The sequence below is a fragment of the Zonotrichia leucophrys genome, chromosome 14 (assembly GCF_028769735.1).
Source record: "Zonotrichia leucophrys gambelii isolate GWCS_2022_RI chromosome 14, RI_Zleu_2.0, whole genome shotgun sequence".
Taxonomy (NCBI): domain Eukaryota; kingdom Metazoa; phylum Chordata; class Aves; order Passeriformes; family Passerellidae; genus Zonotrichia; species Zonotrichia leucophrys.
This window is the reverse complement of record NC_088184.1, coordinates 1515629-1540175: the sequence shown is the minus strand read 5'-3', so window position 1 is coordinate 1540175 and position 24547 is coordinate 1515629. Positions and strand designations below refer to the sequence as shown.

At 57.7% G+C, this 24547-nt stretch overlaps 1 protein-coding gene across 1 annotated transcript in view; it reads right to left on the bottom strand.

Annotated features, from left to right (window-relative positions):
• The window catches only part of PPL (periplakin), a 28824-nt gene extending 4277 nt beyond the window's left edge, over positions 1-24547 (bottom strand). The window contains exons 1-21 of the mRNA XM_064726043.1: positions 24413-24547; positions 15360-15459; positions 14231-14385; positions 12939-13059; positions 12316-12441; positions 11987-12028; positions 11557-11718; positions 11046-11153; positions 10449-10544; positions 9367-9489; positions 8366-8512; positions 7285-7436; positions 6730-6827; positions 6318-6475; positions 4108-4286; positions 3886-4024; positions 2463-2656; positions 1987-2137; positions 1627-1710; positions 1040-1156; positions 327-419 (exon numbers count right to left, since the gene is read on the bottom strand). Coding sequence (XP_064582113.1) covers positions 327-419; positions 1040-1156; positions 1627-1710; positions 1987-2137; positions 2463-2656; positions 3886-4024; positions 4108-4286; positions 6318-6475; positions 6730-6827; positions 7285-7436; positions 8366-8512; positions 9367-9489; positions 10449-10544; positions 11046-11153; positions 11557-11718; positions 11987-12028; positions 12316-12441; positions 12939-13059; positions 14231-14385; positions 15360-15459; positions 24413-24474 — 2607 coding nt within the window. The 5' untranslated portion in view covers positions 24475-24547. The remainder of the gene's footprint in view (positions 1-326; positions 420-1039; positions 1157-1626; positions 1711-1986; positions 2138-2462; positions 2657-3885; positions 4025-4107; positions 4287-6317; positions 6476-6729; positions 6828-7284; positions 7437-8365; positions 8513-9366; positions 9490-10448; positions 10545-11045; positions 11154-11556; positions 11719-11986; positions 12029-12315; positions 12442-12938; positions 13060-14230; positions 14386-15359; positions 15460-24412) is intronic.

Genomic DNA, 24547 nt, shown 5'->3' with positions numbered 1-24547 from the left:
GTTCCCAGCCTGAGAAATCCTTTCTGCAACGCCTGCTGCTGTTAGAACCAAGCTCTGAGCCACAAGGGACACTAAATCTGCCACAGAATGGCAAAAAGAGAGTTAAAAACTATATGGAGCTTCCTAGGATGAGTTGGCAATGTGACTGGGGGTTGGTTTGTGTGATTTAAGTGTCTGCTGATTATTGATTTAGGGGGACAAGATACCAGCTAGACTTGTTCCCAGTTCAGCCTGTATTGGCAGAGCCCCACATGTGCCATTCACAGGTGTCCCTGGGTCCTGCAGGTGTGTCCCCTCAGCATCCCCTTGCTCCTGTGGTCACTCACCTGCCGCAGGAGGCTCTGGGCAAACTCCAGGTTCTGCAGCCTCTGCTTGTTCACAGCGTTCACTTCTGTGTATTTGGCTGCCAGAACAGCTTCCTGCAGAGCAAAAACGTGTTGGGAAGAGCTTGAGAAGGCCAGAAAAAACAGGTTCTAAACTGGTAGCTCTGGGTGCTCCTCTAAACACCTTCAGCAGTGAACTGCTGAGTTTTGTGGGGGGGAGAGGGATTCTTAAGCACAGACACACTCATGGTCATGCTGCGATTTTTCTACTCAAGATAAGCAAAAACAGGTGAAGTAAGACCAGGTGAGGAAGCTGAGGAAGAACCAGGTGGTTTTGTCTGCCTCTCTAGGCAGGATGGGTTTGAGTCAGGTAGCAAACAGATCCTGCATAAGTGTGAGTAGCTTGTGGCCTCATCTCACTGTAAGTATTTCTGTCTTTGGTGGTAAAATCTCTCTGAAAGTCTAGAGAAAGGAAAAACTTCCAGGCTTTTGGCTTTTCTCCTTGTTTTCCCTTCCAAAAGTGTTAAATCCAGCATTTTCCCTCCTTCATTCTGGCCAGCCCAGTTCAAAAAAAAGATGAAAAATCCCTTCCTTCTGATTCCCTGTGGTTCCCTGTGGGACCAAGGTCCCCACAGTAAATGCAGATATTTGCAGACCCCCAATGGTCCCATGAGCTGCCCTCTGCTTTGGCTCTGCTCTGGCCAGCCCTTGCTCACCTCCTCCTTCACTTTGGCAGCTGGGGACTGCAGCCTGGGCTTCTTGCTGGTGTAGCCATTGCGGCCGTTCTCCAGGTCCAGGATGGATCTCAGCTTCTCAGCCTCCAGCTCGTAATCCTGTGCAAAGACATTCCCAGGAGAAATGTGAAACTGCTGCATCCCCTTCACACACAGCTTCTCCTAAGCTGCCCTGGCTTTAACAACTTCACCCCTTGATCTGTTTTTTGGGAAGGCCACAAACCCCCACCCTCTGCTCTGGAGCCAGGCTGGCAGAGCTCCAGGGACACCTCAGAGCCCCTGCCAGGGCCTGAAGGGGCTCCAGGAGAGCTGCAGAGGGACTGGGGACAAGGGATGGAGGGACAGGACACAGGGAATGGCTCCCACTGCCAGAGGGCAGGGATGGATGGGATATTGGGCAGGAATTGGTCCTGGCACAGGGTGCCCAGAGCAGCTGTGGCTGCCCCTGGGTCCCTGGCAGTGCCCAAGGCCAGGCTGGAGCAACCTGGGACAGCAGGAGGTGTCCCTGCCCATGGCAGGGGATGGAATGAGATGGGCTTTAGTGTCTCGGGCAGAATTTCAGTCCTTACCTTCACTGCCTGCTGGTACTGCTGAGCTGTGGCAGAGACCTTCTGCACCTCCTGTTCCTTGCTTGCAATGTCATTGAGCAGTGCCTGGGTGCACAGAGATACAGGTCAGAGGCAACACAACATCCAAATGCATCCTTCAGCCTTTTTGGGGGTTACCATTAAATTCACAACCCTGAGAATTCCAACCTCCCTGAGCAGCCCTGCTTTGTGTGAACAAGGCACAAGAGGACCGCGGGACCTTAGAGCACAAAAATAAATCTAATAAACATTTCTATTTTTCTGTTTGATGTCCAGCAGCTATCTAAGATCTGTTTCTTTCAGTTTTGCTCCCTCTTCTCTCCCTGTGGCTCTGGGAATTACCGCTTGGTTCTTGAGCTTCATCTCCACTTGTTGGATGTTGTCAGTCTCCTGGGGCTCGTAGTTGGGGATGTTGCACAGGAACTGGTTCACCTTGTCGTAGTTGGTGCGGTAGTTGGAGTAGGCACTTTTTGCTTTCTGCAGGGTTTGTGTTCTGTGGGGGAAACCAGCTCAGCTTCAGTCCTGTCCCATCTCCTGTGTCTGCTGCAGACACCTCTTAACCCATCCCACCTCCCCTGGTCCCTACGACATGGATTTGAGCCAGGTTGTTCTCTTGGCACCTCTGTTACAACAATCTTTGTTTTCCCAGCTCTACCCAGGCACCACATGCCAGCAACCTCTCCCTCTTCCTCCTCAGACCTCCCTGGAATCCCTTCTGCAACTCCTCCATCCCAGGACCATGCTGCTGTGCCTCCTCTATTTCCAGCGTGGTTCCACCTCCCCAGCAGCCATCCCAGCTCCCAGCCCCGTGCTCTCACCTGTGGTCAATCTGCTTGCTGAGGTTGTTGAAGCGCTGGTTGAGCTTGTAGAGCTCGGCCTCCTGGCGCTCGATGTCGGGGCAGTGCTCCTGGAACTTGCTGGCCAGGGTGTTGGAGCACGTCTTGGTCCTCTGCAGGTTCTGCTCGGCCTCACTGAGCAGGAACTTCTTGGACTGGAGCTCGCTGCCCATGGCCTGTGGGGGAAGAGCAGGAGAGGAGGATTCTCTGGGGTTTCACACTGTTGTCACCCACACTGATCCAGCAACTGCACTGGAGCTGCAGCAGTGCCACCAGTTGTGGAAAAAACCAAACTCAAGGCTTACATGGTAAGCAGAACCACCTGTAAACCTGACAGGAAGAAAAGCTGCCTCTTACTCCCTCCTCACCTGCTGGCCTTTAAAAGTAACCATGCAAAGAGCAAAATAGCTGCTGCTCCTCATGCAAGGCTTAGATCCTGTTCTTGCCAGTGCAGCAACTGTGGAAAGAGCAATGAAAGCTCTTCCATGTTAGTGTGAATTTGGGATTTCATGGAAAAGCTGAAGGAGCACAGAAAATTCTGGCCTAGCCTGTTCTTGGTCTTTCTATAGCAGAAGAATTGCCAGTTTGGGTAGTTTTTCCAAGCAATAACTTCTCAAAGCCTTGCCAGCCCATCTTTCCAGTATCAGGCCACTGACTTGCTTTTCCCAGACCATTTTATCCTTCACTTTTCTAAGAATCACAGAACGTTTCAGTTTGGAAAAAATTTAAAGCTCATCTCATTCCACCCCTGCCATGTCCAGGGACACCTTCCATTGTCCCAGGTTGCTCCCTGTGCCAGGGCCTGCCCACCCTCACAGGGAACAATTCCATCCTAATATTTAATTCAAATCTTTCCTCTTTTAGTTTAAAGCCATTCCTCTTGTCCTGTCAGTATCTGCCCATGTAAAAAGCCTCTCTCCCTCTTTTTTATAAGCCTCCCTTAGGCCCTGGCAGGGGCTCTGAGGTGTCCCTGGAGCCTTCTCCTCTCCAGGTGAGCACCCCCAGCTCTCCCAGCCTGGCTCCAGAGGGGCTCCAGCCCTGGGAGTGTTTCCCCTGGACCTGCTCCAACAGGTCCATGTCTTTCTTGTGCTGAGGATCCAGACCTGGACACAGCCCTGCTGTGGGAGGGTCTCACAAGGGCAGAGTGGAGAGGGAATGCATCTGCATTAGTCCTTTCATCAAATCCCAAGACCTAAAGTTGGATTGGATTGGATTGGATTTGAGGATGGGAGGTGTTTGTGCCTGGAGCAGGTGGGGTCACTGCAGTCAAGGTGAGTTCTCACCCCCAGCTGAGGGAGCCCATCCTGTCACCAACAGATCCAAGCTTGGGAGTTGAGCAGAAATCACCACAGCTTTTGGAAAGTGTTTTTGCATGTGCAGCACACAAACAGGGCAGGAAACTCACCAGCAGCTCTTCCTTCTTCCTGTCCACCACCCTCAAGTCCTCCGGTACCGTGTCATCTATGACCAGCTTGTTCTCATAGGTTGACAGCAGGTCTCGGCCTTGCTGGAGGCTCCTCTCCAGGTTTGTGGCCACCTCAACTCTGTCAGGACATGAGGAAGGTGTTTAAGCACACCTGCACCCTCCTCCTGCAGGGCTCAGGCTGGGATTTAAGCCATGACTTACTTCTCCTGGGCAGCGCTGAGCAGCTGCACCACGCGCTCGTACTTCTTGTTGGTGTTGTCCACCTTGTTCCTCACCAGGGTGGCGCTGCCCGTGTTGGGCACGGACTCGATGAAGGCCTCGCACTCCTGGATCTTCCTGTTCTTCTCAGGCTCGATCCGACGGACCTCGTTGGTGATGTTCTGCAGGAGAACAAAGCAGGAGGAACACATCACCTCGTTGGTGATGCTCTGCAGGAGGAACACATCACCTGATTGGTGATGTTCTGCAGGAGAACAAAGCAGGAGGAACACATCACCTCACTGGTGATGTTCTGAAGGAGGAACACATCACCTGATTGGTGATGCTCTGCAGAAGGAGCAAAGCAGGAGGAACACATCACCTCGTTGGTGATGCTCTGCGGAGAACAAGAGGAGGAACGCACCCTCACTGGTGATGTTCTGCAGGAGGAACACACACCTGATTGGATGCTCTGCAGGAGGAACACATCACCTCACTGGTGATATTCTGCAGGAGGAACAGAGCAGGAGGATCACATCACCTTGTTGGTGATGTTCTGCAGGAGAACAAAGCAGGAGGAACACATCACTCACTGGTGATGTTCTGCAGGAGGAGCAAACAGGAGGAACACATCACCTGATTGGTGATGTTCTGCAGGAGAACAAAGCAGGAGGAACACATCACTCACTGGTGATGTTCTGCAGGAGGAACAAAGCCTTTAGAGCAGCTAGGTCAGGAGCTGGCAGCTACAGAGGAGCCACACTTGGCTGTCCAGGGAGAGGAAGGAAGTCAGAGCTGAGGATTTGTGTTTGGTGGAAGGTGCCTTCCAGCCCTGCAGGGCACAGAAGGATATTTTGGGCTGACTTTCTTTTGACCTGTCTCTCCTCAGTGAGGAAACTCCAGCTGGGGAGTGGTTCCCAGCACTCCAGCTCTGTCAGGGACATGCTGGGTTCATCTGGGCCGTTGGGCTCTGGCAGATGAATCCTTGCCTGGACATCAAAGTGCTGCAGGCAGCTGGGGCAATTTGCTTTCTCTTGTGGTAGCACCTGGATTTTGACACAGCCCTGGGCAAGTGATGTAACCAGGACTGAACTTCCTCCTAAACCAAGGGAGGTTTGTGGCATGGAGCCTGGCTTAATTAGGGGTCTGAAAAAGAGGAAAGGAGCTGGATGCTACTGGCACTGGAGCCTGGAGGAGCAGGTCCACAAGGAGAAACTGCCTGGGACCACAAGGGTTTTCCTGTTCCTCTCTGAGCTGGTGATAGTGGTGGCAAAGTTCACCAGGCAAAAATCCTGCATAAATTATTGGGTTAAATAGCAGGCCAGTATCATTCAATATGACAATATCCTTGGAGATATTCTGAGAGATCTTCACATCAGCACAGATCTCGGACTGAGAGCTAATAATGAGAAAGAGCAGAGCTCAGTCTGATGTAAATTTATTGTAAAGTATGATTCAAAGCTGCTCTGTGTGCCTTCATCCAGGGTAAAATAAATCAAGAAGGCACCTCCACTTTGTTTCCACTGTCAGTACACTCATAGGGGTGTAAATCCTCATCAGTGTAAATCCTGGCTGAATGTTGAAACTCAAAGGTGGGTTCAGAACATACTTTTGAATAGCAATTAAGAAAAAACCTACATCCCTTCTTGCTCACTGGCTATGATGAACTCCATTTTATGCTGCATAAATCATTGGGTTGGATAGCAGGCCAGTGTCATTCAGTATGATAAGCCACTGTAGACCTCTGAATCATGATAATGCACAGAATCATCCAGAAGCTGCTCCAGCTCTGGAAAGAAGTTTTGTTACTGTCCTAGCTTTCACAGCAGTGACTCAAAGATTCTTCAATGATTCTGTGTTGAATCGCTGTTCTTCTCAATAAAGAGTTTCATGTCTCAGGTCTGGGACACTTAGGCATGTGATTGGATGAAGGGCAGGATCAAATCCTGAGGGCTCCCCCCTCATCCTCACAGCCACCACCTGCAGCCATCACCTTTTCCTCATTCAGCTGAGCTGGCAAAGGTTTTGGGCTTCTGAGGCTGCTCATAGGGCTGCTCCCCATCTCTGCTGGAAGCAGCTGGGAGCATCCCTCCACATCCCACTTCCAGGGCTCAGGGAGCACCTTAAGCACCCCCGGCAATGGAGACCCCCCCTGGAGACGCTTTGGCAGCCCGGGCTCTGCCAGGCCCTGTCCCTCGGCCCCACAGCCCCACCTTGAGGTCCTTGGAGCGCTCGGTGCTGTCCTGCACGGCCCGGCTCTGCTCCAGCGGCGGCCGCAGGTTCGCTGTTATTGCTTTCTCCTGCTTCTCCAGGTCACTGGTGACTTTCTCCAGCCCTGCCAGCAGCTGGCGTCCCCGAACTGATGCAGCATCTGGACAGCAAGAGGAGACCAGATTAAAGCTGTTTATGGGAGCTGGGTGTGGGCTCAGTCCCACTGGTGAGTGCCAAACCCTCATCCTGCTGCATTCCCCCAGCCTGGCCTGCTGCGCCCACAGCCTGGCTGCTCTGCCCCCCACCCATCCACTGCTGTCCCCAGGACCCTCAGGAGATGGGAAGATCCCCATAAGGTGCTCCACCACCTCAGTTCAAGCCTTTTTGTGCCCCAGGCTGCCCTACTGCCCACACCTCCAATGCTGTCTGCCTTCAGCCCCTCATAGCGCTGCTGCAGAATGTTCTTGCAGTTGTTGGTCTTCTCCCTCACGCTCACATACTGCTTGGCAATCCTGCAGGAGGGGACAGCAGGAGGTCAGTCACACCCTCAGCCTCTCCATCACCCCATCACCATCCTGGTCCAGCTCTGGAGAGTTTGGGGGGGCTGCTCCCTCGAGGCAGCCGTGAGGCAGGTGGGGGAAAAAGCACCCTCACCCCATGTTAGGGTAGAGCAGCGTCTTCATTAGAACAGGGGAGAGGCAGCCAGCAGGAACCTGCCTGCTGAGGGAGGGTGGGCAGCTCCCCCTGCCACAATTGCCCCCAAAGCAGGGGGAGCCTGGGTGGGATCTTTGGGCAAGCAGGAATCCTGTGGGAGGAAGCCTGGGCTCCGAGAAGGCAGAGCTTCGCTGTGGGAACCCCTGGGGCACCAGAGCAGGGTGCAGCGCCGGTGGCAGGGCCCGGGGCTGGGGCTGGGGCAGGCAAGGGCCGGAGGGGCAGCGGGACGGTCCCGCCCGGGCTGGGGGCACGTACTGCTCTGCCAGGGCGATGGCTTCGGGGTCGGGCGGGGGGATCATGAAGCAGACCCCGGGGGCGCTGATGGTGTCTCCTGCGCTGTCGGCCACTTCCCAGAGGTCGCCGCTGTTGCTGTGCAGGGTGTAGTGGGCTCCGCGGCTGATCTGGCCCTGCGGGACAGAACCGGTCACAGCAGCACGGCCCGAACCACCGCCCGCAGCCCAGCCCCGAGCCCTGCTCCCGGCTCCTCCATGGGGAGCCTGCCCCTCGCCAGAACCTCCTGTGCCTGCTCCTCCCTGTCCCTGCTCCTCTGCCCCTCTCCAGAAACTCGTGTGCCTGCTCCTCCTGCCCCTCGCCTCAAACTCGTGTTCCTGCTCCTCCCCGCCCGCAGCCTGCAGGCACCGGGCCGTGCCTCTTGCGACAGCCACGGCAAGCAATTCCCACTCGGGCAGAGATGAGGAGGCGTTCCCAGGGCTGTGCCCTTGCCTTTCCTTTTCGGAGGAGCAGGCGGCTGAGTTGGCTGGAGCTGCTGGCCCCCATCTCACTCCTGTCCTGCCGTGGTGGCTGCCGGCTGTGCTGTCCCAGCCCTCGGACCGAGCCGGTGGGATGAGGGGATGAGGGGATGCGGGCTGGGAACGGCCGGTGGCGGTGGGACATTCCTTTGGTCAGGAACACGCCGGGACAGCAGCTCGGGGAGCGTGGGAATGTGACAGAGCTGCGCTGTCGCAACATCCCCATGGGGTGTGAGAGGCAGCGAGGCCGCGTTTCCCCCAGATCCCTCCTTCTCCTCCGCTGCAAAACCTGCTCTTCCCACCGGGGCCAGGGCGACCTTTGCCTTGTTCCCCCTGCAGGAGCCAGGGGAACCACTGCTTGGGCAAACCTGCTCCTTCCCCCAGTGCTGCTTCCCTGCCGTGCCCCGAGCAGCGCTGCCCGCCCGGGCCGGGGTGGGTGGGTGACGGATGGATGGATGGACGGATGGATGGATGGATGGATGGATGGATGGATGGATGGATGGATGGATGGATGGATGGATGGATGGATGGATGGATGGATGGATGGATGGATGGGTGATAGATGGATGGATGGACGGGTGCAGTACCTGCTCGCCCTCATACTCGCACAGCGCCTCCACGGGCACGGGCTGCGGCGGCGGCTGCCGGCGGAACCGCAGGGGCAGCACCTGCTGGCTGCGCTCCTGCAGAGACTTCACCACGGCCTCGTACTTGTCCAGAGCCTTCTCCTGGTCCTGGCACGGGGCAAGAAAAAGAAACAGTAGAAAACGGGAAGAGTGAACTCCTGGGCTCTCACAGCCAGGGAGGAGCTCATTTCCTCACAGCCAGGACAGAGACTGCGGCTGCTTCTGTGCTGAAGGCACCTCCTGCAGCCCTGGGTTCCTGTTCCAGGCGCTCCGGCACTCTCCTGCCTCCCTCTGCAGCCGGGCTGAGGGCTGGGACCGTGCCCAGGGGTTGCCATGCCAGCGGGCAGTGTCAGGATCCCTGTGCCTGCCCCACATGTGGCTGTGCTGGTGCCCCACTCCCAGCTCTGATTCCAGCCCTGTCCCAAGGCTCTCCAGCACCTCCCTGAAGGGGGAGATCCCAAGATGCTGAGTGGGATGGACCATGCAGGAGCAGAGCGGACGGCTCTTGGGAAGGGCTATCAGCTGTCCTGGGACACCTGCATCAGCTGGGCCTGCTGCAGCATGCTTGGGCTTGGGCTTGGGTTTGGATTTAGGCTTAGGCTCCGGCTCAGGCCAGCACAGCCCTTCCCACATGGGTGATCTCCAGCCCAGCTCACTGCAGCACAGCCAGTTCCACAACCTCCTCTGGCAGCAGGTCTAATTATGCTCCCACCCCTAACGAGTGCTAACTCAATAAGAGAACAAATAAAAACCAGCCCAGTGAGCAATTACGTTGCTAGGGGAGAGGCAATCTCTAGCCAGGGGGGAAGGAAGAGCTGGGGGAAGGCAGCAGCACAACCCTGCTGCTCCCCACGGAGAGAGCTGGGCCAGGTGCCCACATGGGCAGGGACATCCCTGTGCCAGTGCCAGGGGACAGTGGCTGCTGCTGCTGCCAACCCTGCAGCCCTGCTGCAGACACTCACATCCAGCTCCCGGAGGAGGGACTCCAGCTGGTATCTGTCCTTGAACTCTGGGCTGAATTTTTGGTCCAGGTCTGTATCCACCTTCTTCAAAAGCTCCTGAGCATCCTTGGCGTCCTTCTGAAACTGCAGAGAGGGAAAATTTCTTGTGAGAGAGGATCCTGCTGAAACATGGAGCACACCCTGCATGGTCTTCACACAGCCTCCAGGAGCTCCTCTGGGAATCTGAACACTAGAATATGTGGAGAAAGGCCAGGGATCACTATTTCCCTTGCTCAGGACATCAGACTGAAGGAAACAACAACCAGGAAGAAGCAGCTTATTCCATGCTGAGCTGTTAAGTCCCACCTTTCCCTGCCCTCACTTTTGTTTCATGGGGACAGCATCACCACGGTGTGTGGTGCCACCACCGCCAGCGCCAGCAGCAGGGAGAGCCCAGCCCTTCCTCACACAAACCATGCCCTGGGGCAGCTGTTCTGGCACATCCCCACAAAAGGCACTGCCTGGGCTGGGCACCGCAGCTCAGCTTTGGCAGGAGCTTCATGGGGTGGGGAAACACGCCCAGGCTGTGGGAGAGGAATCCAGCCCGACCTGCTCCCCTGCAGAGCCTCCCTGGCTGTCGGATGCCATTTATCCAGCAGACATCTGTCTGCCCAGCTCAGCTGGGACACTCAGCCCGTGTGCCCGGCTCCCCGGGGGGCTTTGGCAGCTGGGACTTCCTACATGGACCTGGTCTGCTCCCCAGAGGAACATGCAAGCTCTCCCCGTGCCGTTTGGGGGTGAGGGATCTCTGCTGTCCTGGGCACAGGGAAGCTGATACCCACTGTGGCTCAGGACACTTCTGTGGAGCAGAAGCTTTCTGCAAGTCATGCTTTGGCCAAGCAATCTTACCTTAGGTGCCTGAGCAATTATGACTTGTGTTCTATCAGCTCAAGGTGTTCTTCTAGCCTTAATCCTGGGTTTGTAGCACTCCATCTCTTCTACCCAGTTTGCAGAATAACAGGAATTTTTGTATTCTGGGATCTCCTGCAACCCAGCACCCACTCTCCAGGCTCCAGCAAGTCCCTCTCCCGGGGATGTGGTACCTGGTGGAAGTCCTCCATGAACTTCAGGTGGCTCTCCTCGCAGATGAGCAGGTTCAGGTACTCCTTCCAGTCGGCGTGCACGGCCTCGATGTGAGCCTGCAGCACAGGGACAGGGGACATCAGCGGGACCCCCGTGCCAGGGGAGCCTGAACTGCCCTCCTGGAGGTCCCAGTTTCCCTCCTTGGAGCAGCTCCTTGGCTGCCTCTGGAGCCACCCAGATGCTCTCAGGGGGAGCCCAGGATAGGAATACCCAAGGCTGGGATGATCCCATGGGAACACAGGCTGTGTGCAGGTGGCACATCCTTGTGTCCATCCTCCCACCAAAGAGGGAAGGGTTCCACCACAGTTTATCCTCTCCAGGTGGGCACAAGGTAACTGCCACAGGAATGAGGAAGATGGGAAGAGCTCCTTAGGCTTATCTTTTCTCCTCCTGTGGTGTTTACAGATCTGCAAGTGAAGGAGGCTTTTTCCCCCTTGGCATCCCAGGAACTAAAGTCACGAGTGGTGTTGGCACTGGGTCCCACTCTGGAGAAGGGCTGGGTGAGTCTCCCATGCTCCAGGGTGGCTGGGGAGCTGGGAGCCATCCCTGGTGCTCACCTCGATGGCGTTCTTCCCAGGGTGGTTCTGGGCCAGCAGCTGATCCCCATCAGCGTGCAGCTTGTTGATGGCCTCCTCCTTCTCCTCCAGCTTCCGGTGGATGAAGTTCTGGATGGAGAGAGGTGACATATTGATTCCCACAAAAGGGAGGGGGCCCTGGCTGCACTCTGGGGCTGAGCAGCTCCACAGGACAGTGTGCTGTTCTCCCACTGCAGCTTTCACTTTTCCTTCCCTGGCAGATGTTGCTAAAGATGTGACTGCTGCCAAGCCAGCGCTGAGATACAGGACAGGAGGCTGAGGGAGCTGTCCCTGTCATGGGGACATTTCCCCATCACGTTATCTTTGGCAGAGCTAAGGATTAACCTCACTATCCCTGTACTACCACCTGCACATCTCAAAGCCCTTCACGATGGGCTGGGGGAGGCTGAGGCATGGGAGAAGGAACATTTCCTGCCCCCATGCAGCTCCTGGCCCCGTGCCCAGCTCCCCTCTGCCCAGGCCAGGCACAGACCTCATACTGGCGGCGCCGGCTGGGGTAGTCCAGGTTGTGGTCGCTCCAGTCGTAATGGGTCCTGTCCTTGGCCTGCTGATCCAGCCAGTAGAGCTTGTTGGTGCAGCGCTGCATGTAATCCTGCAGCGAGTGCAGGTCCTGCTGCCGCTGCTGCGAGCCGGCCTGCGGAGGGACACACGGACAGCTCAGCCCAGAGCTCCTCCCTGTGCGTCCCCCAGGGCCACCCCAACAGAGGAACCCTCCAGGAGTCACCTCCCAGGGCCACCCCAATGAGGGACCCCTCCAGGAGAGACCAGGGCCACTCATGAGGGACCTCCAGGAGGACCAGCCACCCCAAAGAGACCTCAGGAGGGGATCCCACCTCATAGACTAGGGGATCAGGCACCAATGAGGACCCCAGGGGTTCTCCCAGGGTCCCAGAGGCTCTTACCAGCAGCTTCTGGTATTTGGCTTGGAAGTCGCTCATGCTTTCCTGGAAGAGGAGCAAGGCAAGGGTTAGGAGGGGTGCCTGGAGACACTTGGGTGCTCTGATGGGGGCTCGAGGGTGCAGGGGGATGTGGATTTGGGCTGGAAGGGGATGTGGTTTATGGGATTTGCCTCATTGTAAAGCCAGAGCTGGTGTGCAGTGCTGGGCTCTCAGGCTGGGAGGGGATCTGGGCACCCACCCAAACCTGCTGTAGCCCCCTGGATGGTGGGACAGGGACACCCTCCCTTTCATCCTGGGCTCAGGGCAGCAGGGAGAGGGGCAGGAGAGCTGACCTTGCTTCCTTCCTTGACGATGTGGGGCCCGATGGCCATGACCTCATTGTGGAAGATGTTGTGCTCTTCTACTTGGCTGTTGACCAGCGGCAGGTCAGTCCCAAAGCCTTTGCTGCTCAGAGCATCCTGGGGTGCACAGGAGTTGGGGTTAGCAATGGGAAGTGGGGGGAGGCTGCCAAGGCCTAGGAAGCTCCTCTTGGAGTTGCCCTGGAGCTGGGCTTGGATGGGCTCCAGTGGCTGCAGTGCAGGGATGCCCCAGGAGAGTGTGGGTGAAATCAGCTGTGCTGGAGGGCAGCCATGGGAAAACCAGTTTGGGGGGTTAAATAAACCCTTCTCTGGCTGGAGGAGTGGAGGGAGTGGGATGAAATGAAAAGTAAAGGCTGTGGAGTAGAGCTTAAAGCAGGTGGTGACTGAGGATGCTGAGACCAGGAGTGGTGCCACCTCGAGCACTGACTCCTGGTGCCACAGCAGCCAGCCTTGTCCCACCAGCTCTCCCCCTCCCCTGCCACCCAGCTCTTTGCAGCTCCCGCTGTGGAGCTGCCCAGAAGCTTTCCAAGAGCCAGGATCTCCATGGGGAGCTGCAGGAGTCCCTGCCCAGCTGGTGGCACTGGTGGCCCCTGTACCTGTTTCTCCTCGATCACTGTTGACCAGTTGACCTGGGGCTCGATTTGCTGCAGGGGGAAGTTGTAGATCTGCTCGTGTTTCACTTTCAGGTTTGCCACACGCTCCTTCAGCTGCCGGATGCTGTGGGAAGGGGAAGGTGAGGGTGGAATCAGGATGTGGGCATGGCTGGCATTGGCATTGCTGGGTGCAGCTGATGCTCTCCAGGCCCCCTGCATGGTGAGCTGTGCTTGGGGAGAGCCCAGGCGGGCTGGCAGCAGCTGGGCTGTGCAGTGGGCAGGGAGAGGGCACCCCCTGTGCTCTGCCCTCTGCCAGGGGCAGTGAGCTCAGGGCACTGGGGCAGTGTGGGGCCACCTTGCCAGGCTGCCATCATCTCACACTCCCTGTGCCCAGGATGGTGTGGGTCACACACCCTAACAGGAGCTTGTAGCAGACTCCATGGAATTGGCTAAGGCTCTGTGGAGGGCTGAGACTTAACAGTAGGAACTGCTGATTTATGATGAGACAGCAAAATAAGCTCCTGTCTTCTGCCTCTCAACCCATAGCTTATCTCTGTAACCCCATAGGTCACTTTTCCCCTAACCCTTACCATTGGACATGTCTGGATCCCCCTATACCCTATAAAAAGGGGCTGTTTTAGCCCATTTGGCAGAAGAGCTGTCACTGGAACCCCTTACAGATCCCTCAGTAAAATCATCACTGTGGAATGCCAGGACCTCTCCTTCTCCTCTCTCCATCAGCTTCTGCCCCAGCCAAAGGCACCCTAGTGAGCAAGCAAAGAGCTGGAATCCTAAGAGAGCTGAGAATCACTAAAGAGCTGAAATCACTAAGCTTGCTTAGGGTAGCCAGTGGCTGTGAGCTGACTGGGTATTCAGCACTCTGTCTCCCAAAGAGACTGAGTTATCCAGGTAGGACTGTCTTGCTTGGGGTTAAGCCTGATCTGTGGGCTGGGGGCTTGGGGAGAGACTGACACTCCCCCCCTTTTCAGGAGCTGGCATGCAGAGCAGCCCGTGGTGACCCCCACCCTGCATTCAACCACTATCTCGACAAATTTTGAACTTTTTTCCCACCTAAAATGGTTTCATAGTCTGAGAATTATGATACATTTTTTACAAGGAATTTTTTAAATCTTTGTTGGAGTTAAGAAAGTTAAGGACTTAGGTCTTTTTCTTCTCTTATCAATATTGCAATGAAATTGATAAATAAAGACCAACTCTTTAGCTCAGCAGAGCCCCTGGAGAGGCCTCCCCTCACCCAAGGGCTCTGGGGACAGTGGCCCATGCGTGTCACTCACTCTTCTGTGATCATGTCCCCCTGGGGGTGCTTCATGTGCCGGGCCACGGCCGCATCCCCGTCCAGCACGTAGAGCAGCTTGTCCGACTCAGAGAGTTTCTGTGCTGTCAGCTCCTTGTACTGTGCCAGCTGGCACGACTTGATCTTGTGCAGGTCCTGCATGATGGGGACAGGAGGAAGGGTCACCTCTGGGTGCCAGGAGGTCATCCCAGCCCGCTCTCCCCTGGCGCTGGAGAGGGGTAGGAGCTCTGCTGTCTCCCACCCACCTGGGATGGATTTTACTTTCCATCTCCTGTCACAGGATCATGGAATGGTTTGGGTTGGAAGGACCTTAAAGACCATCCAGCTCTAACTCCTTACCATGGCAGGGACACCTTGCACTTGACTAGGTCACTCTAATCTCACCTGCTGGGGGAGGGCTGGGGAGCTGCATCACCTCGGGATGCATCCTTTGGGATGAGGAGGATGGCTCAAGCCTTTGGGATCAGAGGATGGCTCAGGCCTTTGGGATCAGGAGGGTGGCTCAGGCCTTTGGGATCAGAGGGTGGCTCAGGCCTTTGGGATCAGGAGGGTGGCTCAGGCCTTTGGGATCAGAGGGTGGCTCAGGCCTTTGGGATGAGGAGGGTGGCTCAGGCCTTTGGGATGAGGAGGGTGGCTCAGGCCTTTGGGATCAGAGGACGGCTCAGGCCTTTGGGATCAGAGGATGGCTCAGGCCTTTGGGATCAGAGGGTGGCTCAGGCCTTTGGGATCAGAGGATGGCTCAGGCCTTTGGGATGAGGAGGGTGGCTCAGGCCTTTGGGGTCAGGAGGGTGGCTCAGGCCTCTCCTCCAGCCCATCTCCCTGCTGGATGCACACTCCACTCTGCACAGTCCCGCTCCCCTGGTTAAGGGGGAATTTTGGGGGGGCCCCGTAGCCTGGAACACCCTCCCACCCTCTTCCCACGAGCGGGGGGACCCCAGCAACCCTTGAATGACCCTTGCAGATCATCACAATCCAGGTGCCAGTGAGGGCTGGGCAGCACCCACACGTGCCCAGGAGAGGAGGGGAGAGCCCGGGCAGTGCCAGGGGCTGGGGCAGGGGGCAGAGGGGCTCAGGGAGGAGCTGTGGCTGTGGGACCGTGCCCTACTTACATTCTGCATTCGGGAGTCGGTCTCCACAATGTTTTTCTCCACCTGGTCAGCATTTTTCTGCAGGCGCTCGATGAGCTCGGTCAGCTCTTTGCTGGAGATGCTGGGGACAGAAGGGGGGCTCAGGTCACCCCTCGGGGGCGGGCACGGCTGCTGGGGGTGACCCGGGGGTGGCCGGGGGCCAGCGGGGCCTGCCAGGCTCTGCAGCTGTGTGTGACTCACTGCTGCCTTCCAGCTCTGGCCAAAATGCTCAGCCAGGGGGCCGGGAGGGGGTGGCTGGAAACGGGAGCAGGGCCTGAGCCTCCCTCGGCCTCGGAGCAGGGAGAGAATCACAGAATATCCTCAGCTGGAAGGGGCTCACGAGGAGCATCAGCCCCTGGCCCTGCACTGACACCCCAACAATCCCACTCTGTGCCTGAGAAAGGGGGCTCCAGTGTGGAAATAGAGGAGCTGGAGCAGCAGGGAGGGCCCATGCCCACAGAGAGCCCCTTGGAGGGTGTTGGCCATGGGCAGCCCCTGCTGCAGCCCTGCTCTGCCCCTCTGGGCTCAGAGTTTCCCTCTCTATTCACACTTTAAACCCAGGCAGGGGATGGGATCACATACGTTGCATCTCCTGCACTGGTTTTGCTGCCAGGGTGACACTGGCCAGGCTAGCAGGGTGCAGGGCCAGCCCAAATTCCCATCCCAGTGCAGGGACAGCGGGGCTGGAGCAGAGCAGAACAGCCCGTGACGCAGGCTCTGCATTGCTGGGCTTATTTTAAACATTTCATCCCGTGTCTGTCACTGTGGCTGCAGGGAGAGGCTGCACATGCCAGGAGCCTGTGCCAGGCACTGCCCAGCTCTCCCAGCCCTGACCAGGGGCAGGAGCAGGGTGTGCCCCCCAAATCCCCTCAGCCAGAGGGGGCTGAGGCTGCTGGCAAGGCTGGGGTGTCCCAGCTGTGCTGCTTTGCCATCTGGGTTGGCTCAGTGCAGTCCCAACCACCTTCGTATGAGCCTTAATGAGCTCGTTATGTGGTGGCAGAACGAATCTTTATGGGGCTCTTGGAAGTGTCAAATGCTGCTGGAGACGATGAGTGGGGCTGGCTGGGGGAGCAGCAGCACCCCAGCAGTGCTGGCGCATGGCACAGAGAGATGCACATGCATCCCCAGGCAGAACCATGGAAATTGTGAAGGTTGGAAAACCCTCCAAGTACATTGAGTCCAACCATTCCCCCAGCACTGCCAAGGCCACCACTGACCCGTGTCCCCAAGTGCCACATCCACACAGCTTATAAATCCCTTCAGGAACAGTGACCCCCATACTGCCCTGGGCAGCTGTGCCTGTGTCTGACCACCCTTTCCATGAAGGAATATTCCCAATATCCAACCTAAACCTCCCCTGGCACAGCTTGGGGCCATTTCCCTTTGTCCTGTCCCTGTTCCCTGGGAGCAGAGACTGATCCTCCTGTCAGGAGCTGTGCAGAGCCACAAGGGCCCCCCTGAGCCTCCTTTGCTCCAGGCTGAGCCCCTTCCCAGCTCCCTCAGCCCCTCCTGGGGCTCCAGCCCTTCCCTGGACACTCTCCAGCCTCTCAGTGTTGGGAGGGCTCAGAACTGCCCCAGGATTGGGGCTGCAGCTCCCCCAGGACTCTGGTGCTGAATTTCAGGACGTGTTCCTGCCTGCCCTGTGTGCTGTCGCTTCAGTGCAGCAGAACAAACCCAAACCCCAGCTCTGGGCTTGTTCCTCCCTACCTCAAACCTGCCCCAGGCTGCAGGAGCCTTGTGGCATCCAGAAAAGTTCACACTTCCCTGGGAAGTTCTGCTATGGGCATGGTTTACACTGATTTTTTTCTTTTTATAGAAGCTGCATCATCAGGATGGTACTCGGAGGTTTGTGCCCGTCCCTGTGCCTGCTGCCTGCCTGGCACCTCCTGCACCAGCAGCAATGAGCCCAGGGGGCATTCCTGGCACAGGAGACAAGGAAGGGGTCGTTGGGAGCTGTATTGCAAAAATTCCAAGGGTGATTCTCATTCTGTGTTCAATAATCACAGCTGGAGGGTGCACGGGGAGATGGGGTGTGGATGCTGGCTCCTGCTCCAGTGGTAGAAGCAGCTCCTCAAAATCCACTTTGGGGTTTCTTCGAACCTTCACCATCCCACAGAAAGCAGGGCAGGAGTCAGGTGGGATCAGTGGTTTGGATCACTGACTGAAGTGTGCTGCACGTGTTTGGGTCTCTTTGGGTGATGGTTGCTCAGAGCTGGCAGCTCCTGCACCCTGGCAGAGCCTGAGGCCACCAAGGAGCCTTCCTGACCCTGCTCTGGAGCCACCTGAGCTGGGGGGGTGAGAGGGGTTCATCACCCAGCTTGGGGTGCTCATTCTGAGGGCTGGGGCTGGTACTGAGCTGGGCACAGCTGGCAGCTCCTGCTGGTTCCTCTCCCTGGGCCCTGCCTTGGGCTCAGGGACCCCAGCAAGCCCAAGGATGGATCTTCAGGGTTTCAGCATGGATGTGAAAACCATCCTAAAATACAGCAGAAGTCTGAGCTTTTTCTAGTTCTACCTCTGACTGAAACCTCTAAACTGTATGGAGGAAATAAACCCAAGGCAGGGAATTTTGGATGCATGGCTGTGGCTCAGGCTGACCTGGAGAGCTGAGCCTGGAGCCTTGGCCCAGCCTTTTGCTCACTTTGCATCACAAAACTGATCTCAGGTGCTGGAAGCAGGAGTGCAGCACCCAGCCCTGAGCCTCCCCTCACTGCCCAGATGGAGTGGGGTGAGGATGAGCCCCTGCTCTCCTTCCCTCTGCTCCTCTCTCGGGCTGGAGCACGAGCTCTCCTCATCCCTGTGCCCTGCCAGCCCCTTCCCAAGCTGGGGGTGCTGCCCCTGGACCCTCTCCTGCCCTCAGTGAGTGCCAGGGCTGGGGCAGAGTCACCCTCCAGCCCCTGGGGACAGTGACAGTGACAGTGACAGTGACAGCGGTGACAGTGATGGTGACAGTGACACTGACAGGTGACAGTGATGGTGACGGTGACAGTGACAGGGACATCCCCTCTCCATCAGGGCAGGATGGAGCAGGGGAGGGCAGAGAAGGGAGGTGATGGTGATCCAGAACCTGCAGTGTCTGAGTGAGCAGGGCCAGGAAATGCAGCCTTGCTCAGAGCAGGCAAGGACATGCTGGGAGTGCTGTGGGCATGGCTGGGCTCTCCTGGCACACCCGAGGAGCTGTTTGCTCTCTGCTGCTCTGTGGTTTGTGTGAGAGTCACAGCTGAGGCTGTGGGACAGGGAACTCTCATAAACACTCCCATGGGAGCTGCAGCTCAAACTGCAGTGTTGGGGAGCTGTTGCTGTGCTCCCCGTCCTGCCCTGAGCTCAGCTCTGCACCCCCAGCCACTGCAGGGATAACAAGTGGGCAGGAATAAACAGAAATAAGAGAGAATGGGAACCCCTCATGGGAGAGCTCTCTTATTTGTGTATTTATTTCTCCACACTTGTCACTTTGGTGCCACTTCATCAACCAGCTTGGACACCACTGATGTGAGAACATCAGGCCTCTTAATTACCATCAGGCCTGTTAATTACCATCAGGCCTGTTAATTACCCATTGTCCCTGCCACAGCTGGGGCTGTGTGGATAAACCAGAGGAGGAGCACAGTCCCTGCATCCAGCTGGATGTCAAACAGGGAAAGCTGAAGTCTGGCTGGAACCTCCATGCCAGGGGATGGAGGAGTTTGGCTTCATCTACTGCAAGGGGGAAGAGGCTGGAGTGCCAGGAAAAGGAGGAATGGCTTCCCACTGCCAGAGGGCAGGGATGGATGGGATATTGGGAATTGGGAATTGTTCCCTGTGAGGGTGGGCAGGCCCTGGCACAGGGTGCCCACCCTGGATCCCTGGCAGTGCCCAAGGCCAGGCTGGGCAGGGCTGGGAGCAGCCTGGGACAGTGGGAGGTGTCCCTGCCCATAGCAAGGATGGGATGAGATGAGTTTGAAGCTCCCTTACAACCCAACCCACTCCATGCTTCTGTGCAGGAGAAGCACAAATGGATGGGCAAAGCAGTGAGGGAGCCTTGGCTGCCCCAGAAAAGTGGGTGGGTGGGATTGAGAGGACGTGGCTCCTTTGGGAAGCTGCAGGAAAGGCCATGGATGCATCCAGGGAAGACAAAGGGATGCCAGGGCCCCAAAGCAGCCTGGGGGGATGGCTGGAGCATGGAGCAGAGCAGGACTTGGCCAGAGCCCAGCTGGGATGGGCAGCACACATGAGACTGAGCAGAGCCAGGAGTGAAGTGCCCAGGGCACGGCCCCTGTGGGGCTGCAGCACAGGGGGAATGCAGAGAGCTCTGCTGGAATAGATAAGGCTTTGTTTGAGAGATGAAAATAAATAAATAAAAGCCTGGAAAAACTGGCTTTGCCATTTCTGGAGAACTTTAACCTTCTCTGGTCAGGGAGGAAAAAATGATCTCTCATGGAAAGCTGTGCTCAGCAGAAGAGTTGATTTTTGTCAGTGGCATTGCCTGGCTGGGGTGAGGGACCCCAGATCATTCCCATGGGCAATGGGGGCTGGTTTTGGGGTTTCTCCCAGCTGGGGGACCAGGAGGAAGCAGCTTCATCCATGTACCACAATTCTGCCCTCAGGACCTTGCTTTCAGAGGGGTTCAGGTGTTTCTGAAAGCTTAGGGGGGATTTTTAGGATTCAGGGTTTTCTTTCTTCTGTTTTCTTAGAGTTTTGGTGATTTTTCTTAATATTTTAGTTGAGATATTTTTACGAAGAGATGTTCTCAACAGACAAATATGATGATAATTATTGTAATGTGAAAACTTTGCTGCTAAAAACTGGGCTTTTCCTCTATTCCTTTTTCTTTTTCTCTTCTCATTAGGTTCCACCCTCAGTGGTAAGATCAGGTTTTGGAGCAAACCTCCCTGAGATCTGTTTCTCCAGGATGTGCAAAGGCCTTGTGCTTGCTGGCAGGTGGTAGAAAATCCCTTTGATTTCTCAAGTTTCCTTTTTCCAAACAAGGAGGTTTTTTCCTTAATCCCTCCAAGGGAGGATGTTCAGACACTCCTGAGTTTTGGCAGCTCCAGCTGACTGAGTTCCCTGGGAAGGCTCCTGCTGGGAATTTGCCCCATGAGCCTGATCCCTGCTGGGAGGGTTGTGGGAAGGGATCCCCTGCTCAGGGGTGCTGCTCTCCTGTCAGGAACCCTTCCCATCCCTTCTCCAGGTGGGATGGCTTGGCAGGGCCAGGGGAGCTGGGTGAGGATGGCTCTGATCCCACCCCTGGCATGGACAATGAGCACAGCAGGCAGTGCCCACCCTCTGCTGCTCAATTCCATCCCATTCACTGCCCATGCACAGAGATTTCACAGAAAGCTCTCCCAGGTCAGCCCTGCTGCTGGAGTCCAGAATTCAGGAGGAATTAAACTGAATGAACCCTCCAGAAGGCCACAGAGCTCTAAATGTCCTTAAAGCTCCTCAGCCACAGCTCCCATGCATGAAACTCCCTCCTGCTGCTTTTAATGACCCTGGAGTGAAGCTGTGGCACAAGGGCTGGGCTCTGGCTGCGGTGATTCAGGTTTGGGAGAGATTAGGATCTGGCTGAAAACTCAGAGCAGGCTCTGTCAGGCTGCCCACGGCAGGGTGAGGCTGGACAGCAGGGCTGCTGTGCTCAGCCCAGCCAGTTCCAGGGGTATTTATCTTCCCTGCGAGCAATGGTGATATTTCTGTAATCTGCATGGAAATGAGGGCAGGAACGGGGCGGGCAAAGGGAGCTGGCTCCGCCCGCAGCCTGAGCAGCTCCTGACTCACCTGCTGACTCCAGCCCTTCCAAACAGCCTCTGGAAATGGGGCCAGCCCTGCAGGCAGAGCTGTCCCAGTGCCTGCACCCCTCACCTGGGCACTGACACTGCTGAGGGTCCCCAGGGCTGGGAGTGCTCCCACCCCGAGCACCCCGAGGATGAACAACTTTCCTGCTGGCAGGAGGGAGAGTTCCAGCAGCAGCCGGGAAGGCTGAGCTGGTTTTTATCATAAAATGATCAAATGGTTTAAATTGGATGGGCAGGGACACCTTTCACTATCCCAGGCTGCTCCAAGCTCCATCCAGCACCTCCCTCACTGCCTCCTGCCTGCCCAGCCTGGACTAACAAAGAAGAAGAAGGAGCCAACCTCTCCTGTGTTCTAAGCATGGCAAGGGTTTGAGGAACGTGGTGTGGAAGGAGGGTGATGATTTTGCCCACACTGTGGCTCTGTTCAAGGCTTTGCCTTCCCTTCCAGGGACACACATCCATGTAACAACACTGGGCACAGCTGAATTCCCAGGGCCTTCCCGTGCTCAGGGATGAGAGCAGAGTGAAGCAAGCAAGTCCATGAGACAAAAGAGATGAGAGGACAAAAGAGCTGTCACCATCATCCTCCAGGATCCCCAGCCAAGGCAGGAGATGCCCAGGGCTGGATGGGGATGGCTCCTGAGCCTCGAGGCCAGGCAGATCCCAGAGCTGCAGCAGATATTCCTGAGGAGAGACCTGGACCCTGGTGCTGCTGGATCCTGAGGGCCACTTTGGGGGTGGGACAGGGCGGCTGTCACATCCAGAGTTGTTCATGGGGAGGGTGCAGCTCCTGGTGCCAGTGCTGTTCATGGAGATGTTCCCATCCTGGGCTTTGTCCCGAGGCTGAGGAAGCCACCAAGGCTCCCGGGGCTCCCGGGGCTGGCAGGACACGCTCGGTGCCCCCCTCTCTCTCTCTCTCTCGCCAAACCGGTGCCGGTTCTCGCCCCGTCCCTCGGTGCTTTGAAGGCTCCGTGCCGGGCACCGCGCCCTGCCCAAGGCGCAGCCCCGCCGATCCGGCCGCGCTCCCGCGGTGTCGAAATCGCGGTCCCCGCTGCCGGCGGGGGCGGGAGGCTGATTTGGGGAGTGTTGCTCTGTTTTCCTGGCAGCAGAGCGGGGCGGGAGCCGCCTGGCAGTGCCTGGAGCAGGGGACGGGGCAGCAGCTCCTCGCTGCTTCTTCGCAATCCTCCTGCAGCGAGTTGTTGAACCGGTCGGGCACCGGCTTCCCCATCTTGATGGTGGGGCTGTTTCCACACGGTGGGAGTGTTCCCTGGATTCACAGATGTTTGTAAACTCCGAGGCAGGAATTAACAAATTGTGGCTAATAAGCACAGCTCTCCCCGAGGTGTGCACGGACAGCCGGGGCGCAGGAAGGGAGGGAGGCTGGCCCCGGGCACAGCCCTGCGCGGCTTCCTCAGCCACCACCAGCCAGAAAAACAGAGGTTCCAGCCTGGCCCGCAGCCTGCGGAGGTGCTCTGGCACCTGCCCAGGGCCGCTGGGCTGCAGGCAGGGAGAGGAGGAGGAGGAGGGAAGCGCCTTCCTTCCTTCCTGCGCCGATCCATCATCCCCGGCGGATGGAGAGGGCTCGGGGTACCCGGGGCTGGAGTGCAGAGTGGGGACCCGGGCACAGCCCCACGGTGGGGACCCGGGCACAGTGCAGTCTGTCTCCTCCTTCTCCACAGCCTCCTGACCGTGCTGTGACAGTGCAGGGCAGGTCTGTCTCCTCCTGCACCCGGGGTCCCGGGCTGCCATCCCATCCCATCCCTGCTGGGGGGTTTCTCACTTTCGAGCCGCCCACTGATCCCCCGAAGCTCAGAAATGCTCAGAAGGTTGGGCATCGGCACCATCCTCACCCGGGGGACGCCGCGGCCGCCAGGGAGGTGCGGAGCCTCCGGGGCTCGGTGCCAGCCCCGTGTGCCCCTGCCCGCCCTGCCCGGGGCAGGATGGGCAGCACAGCGTGCCCGGGGAGCCCTGCCGAGCCGGCCGGGGGAGCCTTGCCGGGGCTGGAGCTCAGCAGTGCCCGGTGCCAGGGCAGCAGTGGGCAGGGTACCCCTGCCACGGGCACAGCCCCGCTCCCGGGGCAGGGAGCAGCCAGGAATCCCCTGCTCGGGAAATGCCGGCGCCTGCTGGGCTGACCGGTCCCTCTTGGGTGCCCGAAGGCCCCTCAGCCCCAAGCGCTCCCCAGCTCCCTTCCCAAAGGAGGATTTTGGGAGGGGGCAGCTGCTCGGGCTCCACCGGCAGGGACTGGTGCCGATGGAGAGGGATGGGAGGGGATGAACGGACACGGGCTGGGATCGTGAATCCTTGAATCACTCAGAATCCTGGAGCGCTCCACATGCTCCAGAGCCCCTGCAGCTCCTCTGGGAAACACAGGGCACGTTTCTGATTAATCCCAACATCCACCTCTATGGAAAAACATCCCGGCGCAGGCAGGGGCTGGGGACTGTCCACCGCCCAGCCCAGAGAGGCTGAGCATTCCTGCGCAGGGATTTTTACACCTTTTCCCTTTTATCAGTGACCTTTCACAGGGCGCATTCAACACCCTGCTTTTCTTTCTTTCTTTTTTTTTTTTCTTTTTTTTTTTAACCAACCAGTACAAGCGAAACGCGTCCCCACCCGTCAGAGCGAGCCGAGGAAACGACGATGGACCAAATCCTCGGTCCGGAGGGAACAGGGGCCAAGGTGGAGAACAACCAGCCTATTTTCCCTAAGATCTGACGCAGCACACACCTGGCAAGGGAAGGAACCTGCTCGCCGGAGCTGCTGCCATGGGAGGGGAGCTGGGAGAGACAACCCCAGCGCTCACAACCGGAGCAGGAGACGGACCCAGCTCGGGGAGGAGCTGGCACCGCACGGGGGGGGGGCAAACACCGCAGTTCCCACTCGGCTCTCAGGGCTCCACCAGCACCCAGAGCGTGCCCGCACCTCGAGGCTGTGGGAACACTCCAGGGCTCCTCTCCTCGGGGGTGCCCACACTTTAGAGTGTCCATACCTCGGTGGTGCCCACACCTCGGTGGTGCCCACACCTCCGGGGGCACCCACAGCTCCGGGGGTACCCACTCCTGGGGAGGTGCCGACACTTGGGGGTTCCACACCTCGGGAGTTCTCACACTCGAGGGTGTCCACACATGGAGGGATTCCCACACCTGGGGGGTTCCCACTTCTCGGGGGGATCAGCTCCGCCGAGCGGGGGGGATGCTGCGGGACGGGATCCCCGGGATCCCCTCTGCCCGTCCCGCGAGGAGCGGGGCTGCCCGGGGCCGGGTCACTCACCTCTTCTTCTGCACGGAGGGGCTGTATTTCCCTTTGTTGCGTTTCCTGAAGATCGAGTGCATCTCGTCCCCGCACGGCGCCCGCCGCGCTCCTCCTGCCCGTCCCCGCCGCCGCCCGCAGCCTCTGCGCCGCCAC